The following is a 23,443-nucleotide window of genomic DNA, read 5'->3' on the forward strand; positions in this document are numbered from 1 at the left end:
TTTAACACGGATGGTAGACTGGGAGACTCTTCCAGAGAGACACAGCTCTGACTGGGAGTGTAGACTGGGAGACACGGAGGTTGGGAGACCCGGAGAGGTCCTAGGTAGACTGAGACCCGGAGATCTCCACTGTGGAGACTGGGAGACCCTTCAGGGTTATCTTCGGTAGACTTTGTTGACCCTGACCCTCACTTGGCAGGTTTGACTGTGGCCCCAGAGAGACACAGGTTTTAATAGACCCGGAGAGAGACATGGAGGTCCTGGGATGTTGAAAGTTTCAGGAGGGAGACTGGGAGACCCGGAGAGAGACACGGAGGGAGACACGGAGAGAGACACGGAGGAAGACTGGGAGACACGGAGGTAGACTGGGAGACACGGAGGTAGACTGGGAGACACGGAGGTAGACCTTACCATTTGACCTCAGTTTGGAGAGCTGGGAGACACTTGGAGGTAGACCTTTCAGAACAGGTATGTGTGTATATAGGTAGTGAAATCACGGAGAGAGACATGTGACACTTAGATTGACCCGGAGGTGGACTTTATTTAACTAATTATGTGAGACCCGGAAGGTAACACGGAGGTAGACTGGGAGATCTTATTTAGACACGGAGGTTCATGGGAGACCTGAGAGTGAACACAGGTAGACTGGGAACACGGAGAGAGACATTTTTTTAAACTGGGAGACCCGGACCAGAGACACGGACTATTTTGGGTTTGTCCCGGAGAGAGACACCAAGACTGGGAGACAATTTAAGATGACAAGTTGTAACTGGGAACAAAGAGACCCAAGATAGGGGGAGAGACGAGGGGGACTGGGAGACGGGGGGGAGACGGGAAGACGCAGAGAGACCAAGATACGCAGAGTAGCATATCTCAGGCTGCCATCAGTTAGGATCACAGATAGGGTCACTAGGTACTGCATTCTGTTCTGGAATTCTCTCCATCAGTTTGTGTGCTCAGTTTGTAAACCTGCATGATACTGTAAAATGTGGAAACACTTTCTCCCTAGATGGCTTTAAGCACCAATCTTTTTCAGAGCACCTAAAGATTGTCTGCACTTGTACATGCCCACCATGAAAAAGCTTCAAACTGTGACCACTTTCCCAACCTGTTCATTTATCAGTCAATTTATTTTGCTCCTTTGCACATTCTTCAGGAATGAAATCACCATTCATGTATTGATGAATTGATCACATCTTTACTTTGCCAGAATGGCTCTAAAGCAGTTCCAGATCCATCAGATGAAGTGATCACAATATTTAGCCATCCAGTAAAACCTAAGTTCCAAACTGGAACTAATATGACTGTATGTTTGTTTTACTACCATTTTGTAATTCTGTGTTGAAGATCTGTATTCCGACCACTTGACTTTTTTAATGTTGTTACGTTACAGGCTTATTCTAAAATTGATTGAATTGTTTTAAAGCATCAATCTACACACAATTCTCCAAATGACAAAGATGAAAACATTTAAAAAATACATTTTTGCAAATGTAAAAAATGACCTAAGGGGATTGAGACCCTTTACTCTTTGAAGCACCTTTAGATGATTACAGCCTATCCTTAATTGGGTATGACACTACAAACTTGGCCCACCTGTATTAGGTGGCAGTTTCCTTAATCTGTAGGTGGCAGATCTTCTCAAGTATCTGTAGGTTGGCAGTAGCGTGTATCTGTAGATGGCATTATCTCCAATCTGTTCGATGGGTTCCTTAATCTGGCCTAGGTGGCCAGTCAAGGAATTCTGTAGGTGTCCCGTAGCGTGAATCTGTAGATGGCAGTGGCTGTGTGCTGTAGATGGTCAGTTGTCCTGTTGGAATGGCAGTATCCTTAATCTGTAGTCTGGCAGGTCCTGAAAATATAGGTGGCAGGAGCGTGAAACTGTAGATGGCAAGATGGCAGGGGGGTGAATCTGTAGGTGGCAGGGGCGTGAATCTGTAGATGGCAGGAGTGTGAATCTGTAGGTGGCAGTATCCTTAATCTGTAGGTGGCAGTAGCGTGTATCTGTAGATGGCAGTATCCTTAATCTGTAGATGGCAGTATCCTTAATCTGTAGGTGGCAGTAGCGTGAATCTGTAGGTGGCAGTAGCGTGAATCTGTAGGTGGCAGTAGCGTGAATCTGTAGGTGGCAGTAGCGTGAATCTGTAGGTGGCAGTAGCGTGAATCTGTAGGTGGCAGTAGCGTGAATCTGTAGGTGGCAGTAGCGTGTATCTGTAGATGGCAGTATCCTTAATCTGTAGGTGGCAGTAGCGTGAATCTGTAGGTGGCAGTAGCGTGAATCTGTAGGTGGCAGTAGCGTGAATCTGTAGGTGGCAGTAGCGTGAATCTGTAGGTGGCAGTAGCGTGAATCTGTAGGTGGCAGTAGCGTGAATCTGTAGGTGGCAGTAGCGTGTATAGGTGGGAAACATCTGTAGATGGCAGTATCCTTAATCTGTAGGTGGCAGTAGCGTGAATCTGTAGGTGGCAGTAGCGTGAATCTGTAGGTGGCAGTAGCGTGAATCTGTAGGTGGCAGTAGCGTGAATCTGTAGGTGGCAGTAGCGTGAATCTGTAGGTGGCAGTAGCGTGAATCTGTAGGTGGCAGTAGCGTGAATCTGTAGGTGGCAGTAGCGTGTATCTGTAGGTGGCAGTAGCGTGTATCTGTAGATGGCAGTATCCTTAATCTGTAGGTGGCAGTAGCGTGAATCTGTAGGTGGCAGTAGTGTGAATCTGTAGGTGGCAGTAGTGTGAATCTGTAGGTGGCAGTAGCGTGAATCTGTAGGTGGCAGTAGCGTGAATCTGTAGGTGGCAGTAGCGTGAATCTGTATTTTTCTGTTGATAGATACAGCTTGTATTCTCTGCTTGTCTGACCTTCCCTCTTGTTCACTGTGGAAACATTAGTTAAGCTATAACTACTATAGCTTCTAGCTATAACTACTATAGCTTCTAGCTATAACTACAGTTGTTGATCTCTTGCTTGCTTCAGTGTGAGAAAGAGAGGAGAGGGTTTTGCTGCTGTCACGAACATACAAAGGTTTCTCACACGTTTTGTGTCTGCACTGTTCTGCAGGGGTTCAGTTCCACAGAGACTCTAGTGTGCACTGCTCGCTGATCCACTCTCAGTCCGTACTTCAGAGGAGGAGGAAGCTGAGGAGACGGAAGACTGTCATCGGGATTCCTAGAAGTGTTCAGCAGGACCTAGGTATGTTTAACCTTAGACCAAACCTTGAACCCTATGACCTGTACTATTTATAGACCGAGATGACAAATTGTAGTCCTAACCTTAAACCCAAACATTTGACATGTCAGTCATTTAGCAAATCAAATTTTATTTGTCACATACACATGGTTAGCAGATGTTAATGCGAGTCTAGCGAAATGCTTGTGCTTCTAGTTCCGACAATGCAGTAATAACCAACAAGTAATCTCCAGTACAGGTGCATCAAAGCTGGGGACGAGAGACTGAAAAACAGCTTCTAATCTCAAGGCCATCAGACTGCTAAACAGCAATCACTAACTCAGAGGCTGCTGCTGACATTGACACCCAATCACTGGCCACTTTAATAAATGGATCACAAGTTACTTTATACAATGCACTTTTATGCAACTTTAATAATGTTTACATATCTTACATTACCCATATCACATGTATATACTGTATTTTATACCATCTATTGCACCTATCATCGATTTGCCGCTCGGCCATCGCTCATCCATACATTTACATGCAAATATTCTCATTCACCCATTTTAGATTTGAGTGTATTAGGTAGTTGTTGGGGAATTGTTAGATATTACTGCGCTGTCGGAACTAGAAGCACAAGCATTTCGCTACACTCGCATAAACATCTGCTAACTATGTGTATGTGACAAATTAAAATTTTGATTTGAAGAAAGAAAGAGTATCTGAGACTTTGCATATGGTTACCACCGTGTGCATTGAGGAAGAAGAGGTCATTAAGTTGACCCTATAATAGCCAGTCAACTCCCCGCAAGATTCACCACTGTCGATGGACTGGTTCACCTGGGACAGCAGTTCGAGAAGGACAGAGAATGCCAACAGAAATATGAACAGAGAAAGAAACAGACACCCAAACAGTTACCCAAGCCAGACCATCAACAACAGCCAGAGTCTCCAGCCAAGACCACTCCAATGTTCTGTTGAAGATGTAGCAAAAAGGGAACTTTTTCAGCTACATGTCCAAATCAGTATCAAGTAAACCCTTGCAGAAACTACAAATCACAAAAGGCCAACACCTAACTCTCTTCGCAGGATTGACCATCCTACTCTGGATGTGGCCTCAGAGATGGGGAAGTCATTTTTGGGGGAGTCTCAACTACTAGCCAGGAAAGTAGCACATGTAAGATGAGGGCCACCATTACCACCAGCAGGATCTCTGGATAAGGCATCTGGAACAGTGTTGTACTTTCCTCTTCTGTATTCTACTGCAAAGGTGAACTCTTGCAACCGTAGAGCCCATCTGATGAGTCTGGTGCTTGGATTGTTGGTCTTGAACACCCCCACAAGGGAGGAATGGTCAGTGAAGTATCTTCCTTCCAGGTAGTACCTCCACTCTTCCAACGCTCAGACATCCGCAAGGCACTCTTGCTCGGTTGTGGAGTAGTTCCGTTCTGCTCCATTCAATGTCCGACTGGCGAACGCTAGCACTTCTTCAGTGCCAAGTCCAGTCTGTTGGACTAGGACAGCACCAAGTCCAACATCACTTGCATCAGTGTAAACAACAAAAGGGCAATCAAAGTTGGGATGACCTAAAATGGGAGGTGTGACGAGGTGTCGTTTCAGGGTTTCAAAGGAGGTCTGGCACTCTGCCGTCCATTGGAATTTCCCTCCTTTTCGCTTCAATGTGTTGAGTGGTTCTGCCACTTGGTTTGACACCAACTGATGGTACCATCCCAAGGAACCGTTGAAGGGCCTTGAGGATGATTGGCACAGGGAAGTCTTGTACATCCTTGGTCTTTTCAGGATCCACACGTATGCTGTCAAAAGACAATATGGCCTTAGAACTTCAGGGAGGTTTGGCAGAAGTTGCTCTTCTTCATGACTAATGTCAGACAAGCTTCTTTTAGCTTATCCAACACTGCTTGAAGATCTTTAGTGTTGTTCTCTGGTCTGAGAGTAGATAATTATATTGTCCAGGTAGATGAAACAGATCTTCCCTTTGAGCTCACCTAATGCAATTTCCATCAGTTTTTTGGAAAGTGGCAGGTGCATTCTTTAATCCAAAAGGCATCACCTTAAAGGAAAACAAGCCCTCAGCACAGACAAAAGCAGTGACCTTGCTTTCCTGGTCCATCTCAACCTGCCAATAGCCACTATTGAGGTCAAGGGCAGTGAACACAACAGCGCCAGACAATGTCTCTTGGATCTCTTGAGTGTGTGAAGAGGATAGACATCAGTCTGGGAAACATTGTTGGTCTTCCTATAGTCCACACACAATCTAAGACCACCGGTCTTTTTTTGGGATGAGGGCAACCGGAGCAGCCCAGGGAGAGGAGGAACATTCTATAATATCTTGTGTTAACATATCATTAATGAGTCCCTTTTGGATGATTAGCTTCGCTGGGGACAAACGATATGGCTTCTGCTTGATTGGCATTTCCTGTGTAAGGAATATTTTGTGCTTCAGGAGGCCGGTGCGTCCCAGGTTTGAAGTACATACATCAGCATTATTCTGCAGCTGTTCCAACAGCCTTAACTCCTCTGGCTGTTCCAGCTGAGCTCTTCTCACAGCCTGTAAAAGGAGATCGTCAGAAGGATTATCAAGGGTCAGTGGTACCTGAGCAACGGCAGAGAAGACTGCCCCATTTGATCCCCAAGCATGTAACTTTGTAGCTTCTGATTGGAAGAAATGCTTCTCGCTCTGATTGTGTGGAAACCAGTAGCAAAGTATTCAGAAACTTTTGTTATTGACCAAATACTTATTTTCCACCATAATTTGCAAATAAATAAATCAAAAATCCTACAATGTGATTTTCTGGATCGTTTTTTTCTAATTTTGTCTGTCATAGTTGAAGTGTACAAATGATGAAAATTACAGGCCTCATCTTTTTAAGTGGGAGAACTTGCACAATTGGTGGCTGACTAAATACTTTTTTGCCCCACTGTAGGAGCGGTTACACAGGCAGAACTCTACCTCACTCCATCCAAGTGGTCGTTTAGCCTCACCATCAGCCAGATATAGTGGACCTTCTGTCCACGTCTTCAAGTTGTATTGTGGACTTTTAACCTCCTTCATAGTTTCTCATTGAGCAGTGTGAAGGATGACCCGGTGCCCAGGATGGTTCTTCCTGTCCAAGGGCCTATGGACAGGGGTAACACCAGTTGGTGTAGTATTGACTGAAAGGAAGGGGATGGCGATGGGAAAAGCAAACCATGCAATAATCTGAGACGGCGCTCAGAAAACAAATTTTCCGCCATGTTGGAGTCAACAGAAATCAGAAATCACATTATAAATATTCCCTTACCTTTGATGATCTTCATCAGAATGCACTCCCAGGAATTGCAGTTCCACAATAAATGCTTGATTTGTTCGATAATGTCCATTTATTTATGTCCAAGTAGCTATTTTTGTTAGGGTGTTAGGTACACGTATCCAAACGCTTGTGTAGGTCAAGCATAACATCGGACAAAAACTTCAAAAAGTTATATTACAGGTCTTAGAAACATTTCAAACTAAGTATAGAATCAATCTTTAGGATGTTTTTATCATAAATCTTCAATAAAGTTCCAACCGGAGAATTCCTTTGTGTGTAGAGGAGCCATGGAACTCAGGTCGATATCATGTGAAATGCGCGTGAACAGGAAATGGCTCTCTGCCAGTAACCTGACTCATTCCCCTCTCATTCAGCCCCACAACACAGTAGAAGCCTCGTTCAAGTTTCTAAAGACGGTTGACATCTAGTGGAAGCCTTAGGAAGTGCAATTTCATCCATATCCCACTGAATTCAATAAGGCCTGGGTTGAAAATCGACCAGCCTCAGATTTCTCACTTCCTGTTTGGATTTCTTCTCAGGTTTTGCCTGCCATATGAGTTCTGTTATACTCACAGACATCATTCAAACTGTTTTAAAAACTTCAGTGTTTTCTATCCAATACTACTAATAATATGCATATATTAGCAACTGGGACTGAGGAGCAGGATGTTTACTCTGGGCACCTTTAATCCAAGCTACTCAATACTGCCCATGCAGCCATAAGAAGTTAACTGGTTATTTGGGCAGGTTCAAAACCTACAAGCGGTTGCAAGTATTACTTTACTGGCCACATCTGAGCATGGATGTGAAGTCACACATCCGAATCTGTTCGGTTTGTCAAAAGGTACAAACCAGAAGGCAGAAAGCCTGCTGGCAAGATGCAGCAAACTGTGGTTACCCGACCTTGGGAAATGTTAGGAGTGGATTTTGTGGGTCCATTTCCTAGAAGTTCTAATCAGAATGTGTACATGCTTGTTTTTGTTGATTACTAAACCAAGTGGGTGGAGCTGTTTGCGCTTCATAGGGCCACAGCGAGGACCGTCTCTTACATCCTCATGAAAGAGATCCTGACTCGCTGGGGAGTGCCTGATTACATCCTGACTGAGGTTCCCAATTTGTCTCTGATCTCTTTGAGGAGACCTGCCAAAGATGGAACCTGAGACAGAAGTTGATCACGACCTATCACCTACAGACCAACTTCACTGAGAAGGTTAATCGAACAATGGTTGCTTCCTATGTAGGGACCCAGCACAAACACTGGGACAAGCACCTTCATGAGTTTCAATTTGCCTTAAAATTCCGATTTGCCCTGAGTCGTCCCCTCCGTCAGGTTACTCCAGACTTGTCATGCTATGACCAGGTAGTCAATTTCCACGACTTTAGAGCTCTTGTCTCAAAGAACATGATCCAGGCCCGACTCAAGCAGAAGAGAAATTATGATAAGAGACGAGACATGCAGTTTCAGGTCAGTGATCGGGTGTGGCTTCGCTCTCATCCTTACTCGAAAGCTGAACAATTTTTCTCGGCCAAGCTCGCTCCTAAATGGCAAGGACCTTATAGGATTGTGGAGCAGATGGGCCCTCTGAACTACCGAGTGGTGAAAGAGGACACAGGTTAAGATATGCACGTTGTCCATGTCTCACGCCTTAAAACCTGTTTGGGCAAGGCGTTCCGTTAGCGACCCATCCCGACAACATCCGGTGAAATTGCAGAGCGCCTAAGATAAATGGTAATAATAAACATTCAAGAAAATACAAGTGTTATACATTGGTTAAAAGATTAACTTGTCAATCCAGCCGCTTTGTCAGATTTAAAAAAGGCTTTACGGTGAAAGCATAACAGCGCCCCACACACAAGCATACAAACATTTTCCAACCATTGCAGAGGAGTCACGAAAGTCAGAAATAGCAATAAAATAATTCACTTAACTTTGAAGATCTTCACCTGGTTGCAATCACAAGGGTCCGAGCTACATAACAAATGGTCATTTTGTACGATATAGTCATTCTTTATATCCCAAAAACTCTGTTTTGTTGGCACATTTTGTTCAGTAATCCACTGGCTCAAAGGCGGTCAAAACATATATCCTAATAGTACTGGTAAAGTTCGTTGAAACATGTCAAACGATGTTTATGACAAATCCTCAGGGTGTCAATTATCTAAATAATCGATATTTCAACCTGACAATTGCGTATTCAATAGAAAGGAAATAGACAGTCACGTGACAATCACGCTCACAAACCAGTACTGCATGATTCCATAGACCCCTGACCAAAAGGGATTTTTCTTCGTTGTTTTAGAAAACAAGCCTGAAACCATGTCTCAAGACTGTTGACATCTAGTGGAAGCCATAGGAACTGTAATCTGGGCCCTAACCCATTACATAGTCAATAGGCTTTCAATAGAAAACCACTCGCATCAAAATAATCCCATTTCCTGGATGGATTTTCCTCAGGGTTTTGCCTGCCATATCAGTTCTGTTATACTCACATACATTATTTTAACAGTTTTAGGAACTTCAGAGTGTTTACTATTCAAATCCTAGCTTCTGGGCCTGAGTAACAGGCAGTTTACTTTGGGCACGCTTGTCATACAAACATCAAAATACTGCCCCCTAGCAGGGGCCTGTTACCCCCCGGCTGAGGAATTGGAGGAGATTGAGCACCACAACGTCCTGGATATCTTTGGAGTGATAAGACTCTTCTCAGATTCCCAGACCCAGAAGTCTAACGCCTTAAGGCCTGTTACCCCTCAGCTGAGGGGCGGAAGTGCCACAAAGGCCCGGCCCTGAATCAATATTTTCTCTGGTAATGCAATTGAAGGCATCACACAGTGCATGTGGTGGGCTATGTGGAGAGATGGGTGAAGTGACCTATCTGGCACCCCTAACAAACAAACAACCTCAAAACCGTTACAGCTCCTTCGCTCAACCATCCCGGTGGAGGGACACTGATCCCGTCCCGGTCATCCCTGCAGGCCTAGGCTACTAAGCGACTGCAAGTGAAGAGAAAAATAATCATTAACTTTTTTTTCTACAGCCTAGTTGGCTCACCAATACCTTTGGGTGTTTAATTAAACAACAATGTGATGCCTTCAATTGCATTAGCCTACTTTATTCCAATAGTAATTTGTTATGGATCCATCCAGATGTGGTTAGAAAACAGTGCATGTGGTGGGCTATGTGGAGCAATGGGTGAAGTGACATGCCTTGCAAACACCCATTAATACATTTAATGTCCATAAACTAGGTGAAAGTCTATTGTCCTGCTGAGAGCCCACCAAGGGTGGATGGCTTCTTTTTTGTATTCCAATTTATTGGAAAGGCTGCTAAAACAATCCACCTGGCCCACAGCCTTGTTACCTACTCAAATGTATTTTTATAGCCCTTCTTACATTAGGTGATATCTCAAAGTGCTGTACAGAGACCCAGCCTAAAACCCCATACAGCAAGCATTGCAGGTGTTGAAGCACCGACTTGCAGAACAATGCACTTTCACTCCATTCTGCCTGACTCTCTGCCACTCCATTCTGCCTGACTCTCTGCCACTCCATTCTGCCTGACTCTCTGCCACTCCATTCTGCCTGACTCTCTGCCACTCCATTCTGCCTGACTCTCTGCCACTCCATTCTGCCTGACTCTCTGCCACTCCATTCTGCCTGATTTTCTGCCACGCCATTCTGCCTGATTTTCTGCCACGCCATTCTGCCTGATTTTCTGCCACGCCATTCTGCCTGACTCTCTGCCATGCCATTCTGCCTGACTCTCTGCCACGCCATTCTGCCTGACTCTCTGCCAAGCCATTCTGCCTGACTCTCTGCCACGCCATTCTGCCTGACTCTCTGCCACGCCATTCTGCCTGACTCTCTGCCACGCCATTCTGCCTGACTCTCTGCCACGCCATTCTGCCTGACTCTCTGCCACGCCATTCTGCCTGACTCTCCACGCCATTCTGCCACGCCATTCTGCCTGACTCTCTGCCACGCCATTCTGCCTGACTCTCTGCCACGCCATTCTGCCTGACTCTCTGCCACGCCATTCTGCCTGACTCTCTGCCACGCCATTCTGCCTGACTCTCTGCCACGCCATTCTGCCTGACTCTCTGCCACTCCATTCTGCCTGACTCTCTGCCACTCCATTCTGCCTGACTCTCTGCCACGCCATTCTGCCTGACTCTGCCACGCCATTCTGCCTGACTCTCTGCCACGCCATTCTGCCTGACTCTCTGTTACTCCATTCTGCCTGATTTTCTGCCACCCCATTTTGCCTGACTCTGCCACGCCATTCTGCCTGACTCTCTGCCACGCCATTCTGCCTGACTCTCTGCCACGCCATTCTGCCTGACTCTCTGCCACGCCATGACTCTCTGCCACGCCATTCTGCCTGACTCTCTGCCACGCCATTCTGCCTGACTCTCTGCCACGCCATTCTGCCTGACTCTCTGCCACGCCATTCTGCCTGACTCTCTGCCACGCCATTCTGCCTGACTCTCTGCCACTCCATTCTGTTACTCCATTCTGCCTGATTTTCTGCCACGCCATTCTGACTGACTCTCTGCCACGCCATTCTGCCTGACTCTCTGTTACTCCATTCTGTTACTCCATTCTGCCTGACTCTCTGCAACGCCATTCTGTTACTCCATTCTGCCTGACTCTCTGCCACGCCATTCTGCCTGACTCTGCCACGCCATTCTGCCTGACTCTCTGCCACTCCATTCTGCCTGACTCTCTGTTACTCCATTCTGCCTGACTCTCTGCAACTCCATTCTGCCTGACTCTCTGCCACTCCATTCTGCCTGACTCTCTGCCACTCCATTCTGCCTGACTCTCTGCCACTCCATTCTGCCTGACTCTCTGTTACTCCATTCTGTTACTCCATTCTGCCTGACTCTCTGCCACTCCATTCTGCCTGACTCTCTGTTACTCCATTCTGTTACTCCATTCTGCCTGACTCTCTGTTACTCCATTCTGCCTGACTCTCTGCCACTCCATTCTGCCTGACTCTCTGCCACTCCATTCTGCCTGACTCTCTGCCACTCCATTCTGCCTGACTCTCTGTTACTCCATTCTGCCTGACTCTCTGCCACTCCATTCTGCCTGACTCTCTGCCACTCCATTCTGCCTGACTCTCTGCCACTCCATTCTGCCTGACTCTCTGTTACTCCATTCTGCCTGACTCTCTGCCACTCCATTCTGCCTGACTCTCTGCCACTCCATTCTGCCTGACTCTCTGTTACTCCATTCTGCCTGACTCTCTGCCACTCCATTCTGCCTGACTCTCTGCCACCAGATACTTCTTTCTATTGTTGTTATCTATTCGGTAACATTCCACAAGGAAGTGTAATACATAAACACATGCATTAAATAGCTCTGGTCTAGGAAATATGTGAAACCTTTTTTATTTATCTGTGCTTAGTAGCCAAGGTTATATAGCTGCGCCATTAACTTGCGCATGCCCTCAGAGCATGCGCAGACCAGTTGGCTGGTGTGTTTACGGACATATTCAATCAATCCCTATCCAAGTCTGCTGTTCCCACATGCTTCAAGAGGGCCACCATTGTTCCTGTTCCCAAGAAAGCTAAGGTAACTGAGCTAAACGACTACCGCCCCGTAGCACTCACTTCCGTCATCATGAATTGCTTTGAGAGACTAGTCAAGGACCATATCACCTCCACCCTACCTGACACCCTAGACCCACTCCAATTTGCTTACCGCCCAAATAGGTCCACAGACGATGCAATCTCAACCACACTGCACACTGCCCTAACCCATCTGGACAAGAGGAATACCTATGTGAGAATGCTGTTCATCGACTACAGCTCGGCATTTAACACCATAGTACCCTCCAAGCTCATCATCAAGCTCGAGACCCTGGGTCTCGACCCCGCCCTGTGCAACTGGGTACTGGACTTCCTGACGGGCCGCCCCAGGTGGTGAGGGTAGGCAACAACATCTCCACCCCGCTGATCCTCAACACTGGGGCCCCACAAGGGTGCGTTCTGAGCCCTCTCCTGTACTCCCTGTTCACCCACGACTGTGCGGCAATGCACGCCTCCAACTCAATCATCAAGTTTGCGGACGACACAACAGTGGTAGGCTTGATTACCAACAACGACGAGACAGCCTACAGGGAGGAGGTGAGGGCCCTCGGAGTGTGGTGTCAGGACAATAACCTCACACTCAACGTCAACAAAACTAATGAGATGATTGTGGACTTCAGGAAACAGCAGAGGGAACACCCCCCTATCCACATGGATGGAACAGTAGTGGAGAGGGTAGTAAGTTTTAAGTTCCTCGGCATACACATCACAGACAAACTGAATTGGTCCACTCACACAGACAGCATCGTGAAGAAGGCGCAGCAGCGCCTCTTCAACCTCAGGAGGCTGAAGAAATTCGGCTTGTCACCAAAAGAACTCACAAACTTCTACAGATGCACAATCGAGAGCATCCTGGCGGGCTGTATCACCGCCTGGTATGGCAACTGCTCCGCCCACAACCGTAAGGCTCTCCAGAGGGTAGTGAGGTCTGCACAACGTATCACCGGGGGCAAACTACCTGCCCTCCAGGACACCTACACCACCCGATGTTACAGGAAGGCCACAAAGATCATCAAGGACAACACCCACCCGAGCCACTGCCTGTTCACCCCGCTATCATCCAGAAGGCGAGGTCAGTACAGGTGCATCAAAGCTGGGACCGAGAGACTGAAAAACAGCTTCTATCTCAAGGCCATCAGACTGTTAAACAGCAACCACTAACATTGAGTGGCTGCTGACAACACACTGACTCAACTCCAGCCAATTCAATAATGGGAATTGATGGGTAAGGATGTAAAATATATCACTAGCCACTTTAAACAATGCTACCTAATATAATGTTTACATACCCTACATTATTCATCTCATATGTATACGTATATACTGTACTCTATCATCTACTGCATCCTTATGTAATACATGTATCACTAGCCACTTTAACTATGCCACTTTGTTTACATACTCATCTCATATGTATATACTGTACTCGATACCATCTACTGTATCTTGCCTATGCTGCTCTGCACCATCACTCATTCATATCTTTATGTACATTTTCTTTATCCCCTTACACTGTGTATAAGAAATTAGTTTTGGAATTGTTAGTTAGATTACTTGTTGGTTATTACTGCATTGTCGGAACTGGAAGCACAAGCATTTCGCTACACTCGCATTAACATCTGCTAACCATGTATATGTGACAAATAAAATTTGATTTGATTTATTTTAGCAGACATGTATTTTAAGAATACAATGGAATATAACAAACCATTTTAGTTTGTCTTAGAATAAACCTTACTAAAACTGTTCAACCTTAGTGTAACATCAGTTTTAGTAAGTAATAAGCTACGGACCAGTTACAGCTTCTTCTGAAAAAGTAGAAACAAAAGTAGATTTTTCTGAGTGTGCACACGGGACAGAGCAATTCTTACACTATTGTTCTAAAGTCAATCACCTTCTTCATCCTCATCATTAAATTATAATACATTTTGTCACCTCTGTTCAACAACTCCAAATCGCTTTTGCGATTTCAATTGATTGGACATGATTTGGAAAGATACACACCTGTTTATATAAAGGCCCCACAGTTGACAATACATGTCAGACAAATACCAAGCCATGAGGTTGAAGGAATTGTCCGTAGAGTTCCGAGACAGGATTGTGTCGAGGCACAGATCTGGGGAAGGGTACCAAAACATTTTGGCAGCATTGAAGGTCCCCAAGAACACAGTGGCCTCCATCATTCTTAAATGGAAGAAGTTTGGAACCACCAAGACTCATCCTAGAGCTGGCCGTCCGGCCAAATTGAGCAATCGTGAGAAGGGCCTTGGTCAGGGAGGTGAACAAGAACCTGATGGTCACTCTGACAGAGTTCCTCTGTGAAGATGGGAAAACCTTCCAGTAGGACAACCATCTCTGCAGCACTCCACCAATCAGGCCTTTATGGTAGAGTGGCCAGACGGAAGCCACTCCTCAGTAAAAGTACAGAGATCTTTGATGAAAACCTGCTCCAGAGCGCTAAGGACTTCAGACTGTGGCAAAGGTTACCCCTCCAACAGGACAACAACACTAAGCACACAGCCAAGACAATGCAGGAGTGATCTCGGGACAAGTCTCTGAATGTCCTGAGTGGCCCCGCCAGAGCCCGGACTTGAACCAGATCGAACATATCTGGACACAACTGAAAATAGCTGTGCAGCAACGCTCACATCCAACCTGACAGAGCTTGAGAGGATCTGCAGAGAAGAATGGGAGAAACTCCCCAAATACAGATGTGCCAACCTTGTAGCGTCATACCCAAGAAGACTGATGGCTGTAATCGCTCCCAAAGATGCTTCAACAAAATACTGAGTAAAGGGTCTGAATACTTATGTAAATGTGATATTTCATTATATATATTTCAGCAAAAATGTCTAAACCTGTTTTTACAGGTTAGGCTGTAACTTAACAAAATGTGGAAAATGTCGAGTCTGAATACTTTCTGAATGCAATCTGTCATGTGACCCTCATGTAAAATCCTTGTCGAAAGTGCAAGAGAGACTGTTGCATGACAAACAGGTGCTGTTTTTATTTTAATTTTATTTATTTTACCTTTATTTTACTAGGCAAGTCAGAACAAATTCTTATTTTCAATGACGGCCTAGGAACAGTGGGTTAACTGCCTGTTCAGGGGCAGAACGACAGATTTTGTACTTTGTCAGCTCGGGGATTTGAACTTTCAACCTTTCGGTTACTAGTCCAATGCTCTAACCACTAGGCTACTAGATTACAATATAATTTATCTGCCTGTTTGGAACAGTGTAAACAACACTACACAAATAAGAAGTAATACCAGTCTGTTCTAATGAAACAAAATAGTAAAGCCTTTACTATAGATAAGTTTAACAGCCGGATTTGTCCAATTGCTTTCGGCCATTTTGCTGTTGACTTTATAATGCAGGGTTAAAGATGGAGAAAACACCTGTCTCCGGATTACATCTTCAAACTTAAAGGCGACCATGGCATCCGACAGGAGATGCACCCTTCCATGAATGATGTATATGGTTAAGATAGTCAAGCTAGCTACATTTTCAGATATTGGTTAGCTACCTGCTACGTAATGAGTTGGGATTATGGTTAATCATTTTAGCTAGCTACATGTCTTAACAAAAGACTCCACTATGCAGCTAACCATTTTGGGTGTGTTTTGTAAATTCAGTCTGGCCTCCTGTCTCACTCTGACCCTCTCCTCCTGTCTAATTTTGACCCTAACCCACTCCTCCTGTGTCTAACCCTGACCCCTCCTCCTGTGTCTAACTCTGACCCTCTCCGCCTCCAGATTCTGATGAGTCTCCGGGCGCCAGAGAGCGGACAGTGGTTGTCCGATGCAACGCTGCGCTCTGTAGCAGTCCTGTGCAGGACCTGTGCAGTCGTCTGAACACCAAGAAGGACTCTGGCTGCCAGACTGAAGACTTCCTGGTCTGTGCGCCGTCCCACTGGAGGGTCCAGTACCAGCGTGGTCAGCAGGGGGTCAGCTCCTCCCTCGTCCCGCTGTCCCTCTCCACTGGGAACATCTCCTCTCTACTGGACACTTCGGAGCACAACAACGCCATGTTCTCCTCTTCGCTGGGGGTACGCCTGCGGTCACGCAGCCAGCCAAGGGAGGGGAGGAGACTGATTGAGGTTCACCACCACAGTGAGGAGGAGGAAGAGGAGCTGTCTCCTTCCGAGACTGATGATTCCCTGTCTGGGTTGGGGGAGCTGAAGGAGAAGGGGGGGGGGGGTGCAGATGACAAGTCCCAACCGGACCACCCTCTGGCCAGTCTGAAGTACCAGCAGCGCACTGGCAGCCCCTGGCTTGAGAGGGGCCAATCCCGCCTCCCCCGGAAGGTTGACATGGGGAGCTGTGAGATGTCTTCCAGCTCAGATACCTTCTCCAGTCCGCTCCACTCTACATCCACCAGGCGGGTTGTTGGGTGTCAGATGGACCATAAAGACGACCACCAATCTTCTAGTGGGAACTGGAGCGGCAGCAGCTCAACATGCCCTTCCCACACCTCTGAGACCCTCCCCCCGGCTGCCTCCCCCCGGCTCACTGGCTCCTCCCACTGTGACTCGGAGCTGTCGCTGAACACCGGCCCCCACGCTACAGATGACCCCATCCTCATCCTGGACCCATTCCAGACCGACCGGCAGCTGGACGATGCAGGGGTCAGCATGGCTAGTGATGGAGAGTGGAGTTACCCCACCCTGACTCCAGGCTCCTTGACTTCAGCCCTGAGCGCTCCGGAGAGGGGGAGGGGAGTCTGGGGTACCCCAGCTTTACCAGTATGGCTACCTGCGAGAGCTTCATTACAGACAAGCCTCCTTCTGAGAAGGCTGACACTGTATCATACTACTCTATAGACAATGAAGGATACTACACCTCCATGCACTTTGACTGTGGTCTGAAAGGGAGCAAGAGCTTCATGTATAACTACTCTGATTGTGGACAGGAGCACATGACTCTGGGGAGACGCTGTCTGACATTGAAGAAACCTAAGGCCAAGCCCTCTGCCCCCAGACGCAGCTCCTCACTAAGGAAGATCAGCGGGGGGGGGAATTCTCCTGATGACACCGAACCAAAGAACTGCAGCGGGCAGCAAAGGAAGTCGTGTTCCAGAGAGAGGAGGTTACAGCTGGACCTAGAGGGCTCCCTGGGCCTCCCTGACCCCCACCCTGCTTTGGGCCACCTGGAGGACCCTGTTCTGGGAGGGGAGGTGGGCTTGGGGGGGTTAGAGTTGGAGCAAGACCCTCTGGAGCCCCTATTGGCCCTCGAGACCTGGCGGAGGGAGGACACCGAGGAGATGCCGGGCTCTGGCCTGTTTGGTTCCTCTGACAGAGGCTCCTATAAAGATGAGGGAGCAGTCCAGTCAGACTATGCAGATCTCTGGCTTGTGAATGACTTGAAGTCAAACACTGACCCCTATCGCTCTCTGTCTAACTCCTCCACTGCTACCGGTACTACTGTTATAGAATGCATAAAGTCTCAGGAGAGTTCAGAGTCCCAGACCTCCCAGTCAGGCTCCACCCCCTCCCTGCCCTCAGTAGAAGGGGACTTCAAGATGTCCTCTCCAGAGAGGCTGGCTGGCTTAGTGTCACCATCTAGTGGCTACTCCAGCCAATCCGAGACCCCCACCTCTTCCTTTCCCTGCGCCTTCTTCCCCAGTCCCCTGTCACCCACCAATCAGAAGATGAAGCCCAAGATTCCAGAGAGGAAGTCATCTCTGTCCATCACCTCCACCAGAGATCTGGAGCTGCCAGTCATCTCCCCCAGCCACCAGAACCTTAGTGCCCTTTACAGCCCTAACCCTACCAGCCCTCCTCCAGTCTCTACCAAGCCCCCAGGCCACAGGAACCAGCTCTACCTCCTGCAGCAAAGCAAGCAGACGGCAGCAGCATCGGCAAGGGCTGAGGCCAGAGTGGCAACCGAGACCTCTAGCAGTCTTCCCATGACTATCACCCCCACCGTGCTGCACTCAGTCCAGCTGAGGTCTGTGGGGAAGCAAGGCGAGGGGAGCCCTGCCCGGCCCAGCCCAGATGTTGCCACCAGACCCAAGTGTCCCACTGTGAACATCAGCCCCCCTTCCAGCAGCAGGTCCCCTGAGTCTACAATCAGGAAGCCTCCAGCCTACAACTCCCAGGTTCCCCCCTCTCAACAGTACTGTGAGTCACTGTTGGCCCCCAGTGAAGGTCCCGTCCCTAGGGACCCAGCAGGTCACAGTAGTGTGAGGTACAGGCAGGACAGACACCCTGCTGAAGCCCAGTGGCGTACCACCGCCTTCAGACAGCCTGTAGACCAAACACTGGCAGACCAGGAGAGACTACCAGACCAGGAGAGACTGGCAGAAGAGGACCATACCATCAGAAACAAACACCAGCCCTTCCTAGACCAACACCAGCCCTTCCTAGACCAACACCAGCCCTTCCTAGACCAACACCAGCCCTTCCTAGACCAACACCAGCCGCTTACAGACCAGCAGTCCCTGCTAGACCAGGAGGTCTGCCAGAGGGGGGCTCAGTCCACAGGGGTGACCCCAGGTCAGGAGGTAGAAGAACAGAAAGCTCTATTCCCTGGGAGTAGCAGCAGTCTGGAAGCAGAACAGTACCAATCACTACCACCTGAGCCATCTGAACTACAGAGACCTGAAGACCTTTCAGTGTTTCCTGGTCAGCACAGCTTAGCCACAACATCAGAGAGTCGAGACAAAGTGCCTGTTAAAAGTGATCAGTCGGAATCATTGCAAGCTTATCCAATCAGCGATGTGGCTGGCAGACAAGAGGAGTGTAAGTCTTCATGAGTTCCAACCATTAGTGCCTCTCAGGATAGCAGCAGAGAGGAGTAGAGGAAGGATCTACCTCCACACCATGGTCTCCCCAGACATACACACTGCCCCAGACACACACACTGCCCCAGACACAGAGACTGCCCCAGACACACACACTGCCCCAGACACACACACTGCCCCAGACACACACACTGCCCCAGACACACACACTGCCCCAGACACACACACTGCCCCAGACACACACACTGCCCCAGACACAGAGACTGCCCCAGACACACACACTGCCCCAGACACACACACTGCCCCAGACACAGAGACTGCCCCAGACACACACACTGCCCCAGACACACACACTGCCCCAGACACACACACTGCCCCAGACACACACACTGCCCCAGACACACACACTGCCCCAGACACACACACTGCCCCAGACACACACACTGCCCCAGACACAGACACTGCCCCAGACACACACACTGCCCCAGACACAGAGACTGCCCCAGACACACACACTGCCCAAGACACAGAGACTGCCCCAGACACACACACTGCCCCAGACACACACACTGCCCCAGACACACACACTGCCCAAGACACAGAGACTGCCCCAGACACACACACTGCCCCAGACACAGAGACTGCCCCAGACACACACACTGCCCCAGACACACACACTGCCCCAGACACACACACTGCCCCAGACACACACACTGCCCCAGACACAGAGACTGCCCCAGACACAGAGACTGCCCCAGACACAGAGACTGCCCCAGACACAGAGACTGCCCCAGACACAGAGACTGCCCCAGACACAGACACTGCCCCAGACACAGAGACTGCCCCAGACACACACACTGCCCCAGACACAGAGACTGCCCCAGACACACACACTGCCCCAGACACACACACTGCCCCAGACACAGAGACTGCCCCAGACACACACACTGCCCCAGACACACACACTGCCCCAGACACAGAGACTGCCCCAGACACACACACTGCCCAAGACACAGAGACTGCCCCAGACACACACACTGCCCCAGACACAGAGACTGCCCCAGACACACACACTGCCCCAGACACACACACTGCCCCAGACACACACACACAGACACTGCCCAGACACAGAGACTGCCCCAGACACACACACTGCCCCAGACACACACACTGCCCCAGACACACACACTGCCCCAGACACACACACTGCCCCACACACACTGCCCCACACACACTGCCCCAGACACACACACTGCCCCAGACACACACACTGCCCCACACAGAGACTGCCCCAGACACACAGACTGCCCCAGACACAGAGACTGCCCCAGACACAGAGACTGCCCCAGACACAGCCCCAGACACACACACTGCCCCAGACACAGAGACTGCCCCAGACACAGACACTGCCCCAGACACAGACAGACACACACACTGCCCCAGACACACACACTGCCCCAGACACACACACTGCCCCAGACACACACACTGCCCCAGACACACACACTGCCCCAGACACACACACTGCCCCAGACACACACACTGCCCCAGACACACACTGCCCCAGACACACACACTGCCCCAGACACAGAGACTGCCCCAGACACACACACTGCCCCAGACACACACACTGCCCCAGACACACACACTGCCCCAGACACAGAGACTGCCCCAGACACACAGACTGCCCCAGACACAGACACTGCCCCAGACACACACACTGCCCCAGACACACACACTGCCCAAGACACAGAGACTGCCCCAGACACACACACACAGAGACTGCCCCAGACACACACACTGCCCCAGACACACACACTGCCCCAGACACAGAGACTGCCCCAGACACACACACTGCCCCAGACACACACACTGCCCAAGACACAGAGACTGCCCCAGACACACACACTGCCCCAGACACACACACTGCCCCAGACACACACACTGCCCCAGACACACACACTGCCCCAGACACACACACTGCCCCAGACACACACACTGCCCAAGACACAGAGACTGCCCCAGACACACACACTGCCCCAGACACACACACTGCCCCAGACACACACACTGCCCAAGACACAGAGACTGCCCCAGACACACACACTGCCCCAGACACTGCCCCAGACACACACACTGCCCCAGACACACAGACTGCCCCAGACACACACACTGCCCCAGACACAGAGACTGCCCCAGACACACACACTGCCCCAGACACAGAGACTGCCCCAGACACAGAGACTGCCCCACACTGCCCCAGACACACACACTGCCCCAGACACACACACTGCCCCAGACACACAGACTGCCCCAGACACACACACTGCCCCAGACACACACACTGCCCCAGACACACACACTGCCCCAGACACACACACTGCCCCAGACACACACACTGCCCCAGACACACACACTGCCCCAGACACACACACTGCCCCAGACACACACACTGCCCCAGACACACACACTGCCCCAGACACACACACTGCCCCAGACACACACACTGCCCCAGACACACACACTGCCCCAGACACACACACTGCCCCACAGACACACACACTGCCCCAACACACACACTGAGACACAGAGACTGCCCCAGACACACACACTGCCCCAGACACACACACTGCCCCAGACACACACACTGCCCCAGACACACACACTGCCCCAGACACACACACTGCCCCAGACACACACACAGCCCCAGTCACACACACTGCCCCAGACACACACACTGCCCCAGACACACACACTGCCCCAGACAGACACACACACTGCCCCAGACACACACACTGCCCCAGACACAGAGACTGCCCCAGACACAGAGACTGCCCCAGACACAGAGACTGCCCCAGACACAGAGACTGCCCCAGACACAGAGACTGCCCCAGACACACACACTGCCCCAGACACACACACTGCCCCAGACACACACACACACACACTGCCCCAGACACACACACTGCCCCAGACACACACACTGCCCCAGACACACACACTGCCCCAGACACACACACTGCCCCAGACACACACACTGCCCCAGACACACACACTGCCCAAGACACACACACTGCCCCAGACACAGAGACTGCCCCAGACACACACACTGCCCCAGACACAGAGACTGCCCCAGACACACACACTGCCCCAGACACAGAGACTGCCCCAGACACACACACAGACTGCCCCAGACACAGAGACTGCCCCAGACACAGAGACTGCCCCAGACACAGAGACTGCCCCAGACACAGAGACTGCCCCAGACACACACACTGCCCCAGACACAGAGACTGCCCCAGACACAGAAACTGCCCCAGACACAGAGACTGCCCCAGACACAGAGACTGCCCCAGACACAGAGACTGCCCCAGACACAGAAACTGCCCCAGACACAGAAACTGCCCCAGACACAGAGACTGCCCCAGACACAGAGACTGCCCCAGACACAGAAACTGCCCCAGACACAGAGACTGCCCCAGACACAGAGACTGCCCCAGACACAGAGACTGCCCCAGACACAGAGACTGCCCCAGACACAGAGACTGCCCCAGACACAGAGACTGCCCCAGACACACACACTGCCCCAGACACACACACTGCCCCAGACACACACACTGCCCCAGACACACACACTGCCCCAGACACACACACTGCCCCAGACACACACACTGCCCCAGACACCTTTAAACACAGAGCAGGGCTACTGCAGTAAAGTTGAAACATCAGACAGCCGTTCAACTGTTGCTGTCATTGACTAGAAGACAGGAATTATTTTTAAAATAGTCCAGACGCTATCTTATATTAAGGATTGTGAGGTGCCTTTAAACCAATCAAGCTTTGTCTTGTACATTAATCCAGCCCAACCCTGTTTTCCAGATTCCAGACCAAGTGACAACTCTATCTTTCCTCTGAGTGAGGAGACCAAGGCCGAGGGTGACGTCTTCCTGTCGCCCACCAAGGCTTGCACTACAGAGGAGCTGTTTGCCATGATACACAGGTGGGTTTCTGGTGACAGTTTTGCCAGAAAGAAACACAGGTGCTCTAACTGTTACAAATTGTAACCCTGTTATCCATAACCCTAACCCCTGTTCTGTTATCCATAACCCCTGTTCTGTTATCCATAACCCCTGTTCTGTTATCCATAACCCCTGTTCTGTTAACCATAACCCCTGTTCTGTTATCCATAACCCCTGTTCTGTTATCCATAACCCCTGTTCTGTTATCCCTAACCCCTGTTCTGTTATCCCTAACCCCTGTTCTGTTATCCCTAACCCCTGTTCTGTTATCCCTAACCCCTGTTCTGTTATCCCCTAACCCCTGTTCTGTTATCCCTAACCCCTGTTCTGTTATCCCTAACCCCTGTTCTGTTATCCCTAACCCCTGTTCTGTTATCCCCTAACCCCTGTTCTGTTATCCATAACATAACCCAAGGTTCTGATACACAGCCCTAACTACTGTTCTGTTACACCCAGGCCTAACTACTGTTCCGTTACACCCAGTCCTAACCACTGTTCCGTTACACCCAGTCCTAACTACTGTTCTGTTACACCCAGGCCTAACTACTGTTCTGTTACACCCAGGCCTAACTACTGTTCTGTTACACCCAGGCCTAACTACTGTTCTGT

General features: G+C 49.5%; 1 protein-coding gene across 1 annotated transcript in view; it reads left to right on the top strand.

Moving 5' to 3' along the window:
* The window catches only part of LOC135524824 (actin remodeling regulator NHS-like), a 128,944-nt gene that overhangs the window by 101,949 nt on the left and 3,552 nt on the right, over positions 1-23,443 (top strand). Inside the window, 4 exon segments of the mRNA XM_064952673.1 lie at positions 3,048-3,179; positions 15,827-16,750; positions 16,753-18,813; positions 22,695-22,815. Of these exon segments, the coding sequence (XP_064808745.1) occupies positions 3,048-3,179; positions 15,827-16,750; positions 16,753-18,813; positions 22,695-22,815 (3,238 nt within the window).

Source organism: Oncorhynchus masou, chromosome 31 (genome assembly GCF_036934945.1).
Source record: "Oncorhynchus masou masou isolate Uvic2021 chromosome 31, UVic_Omas_1.1, whole genome shotgun sequence".
Lineage (NCBI taxonomy): Eukaryota > Metazoa > Chordata > Actinopteri > Salmoniformes > Salmonidae > Oncorhynchus > Oncorhynchus masou.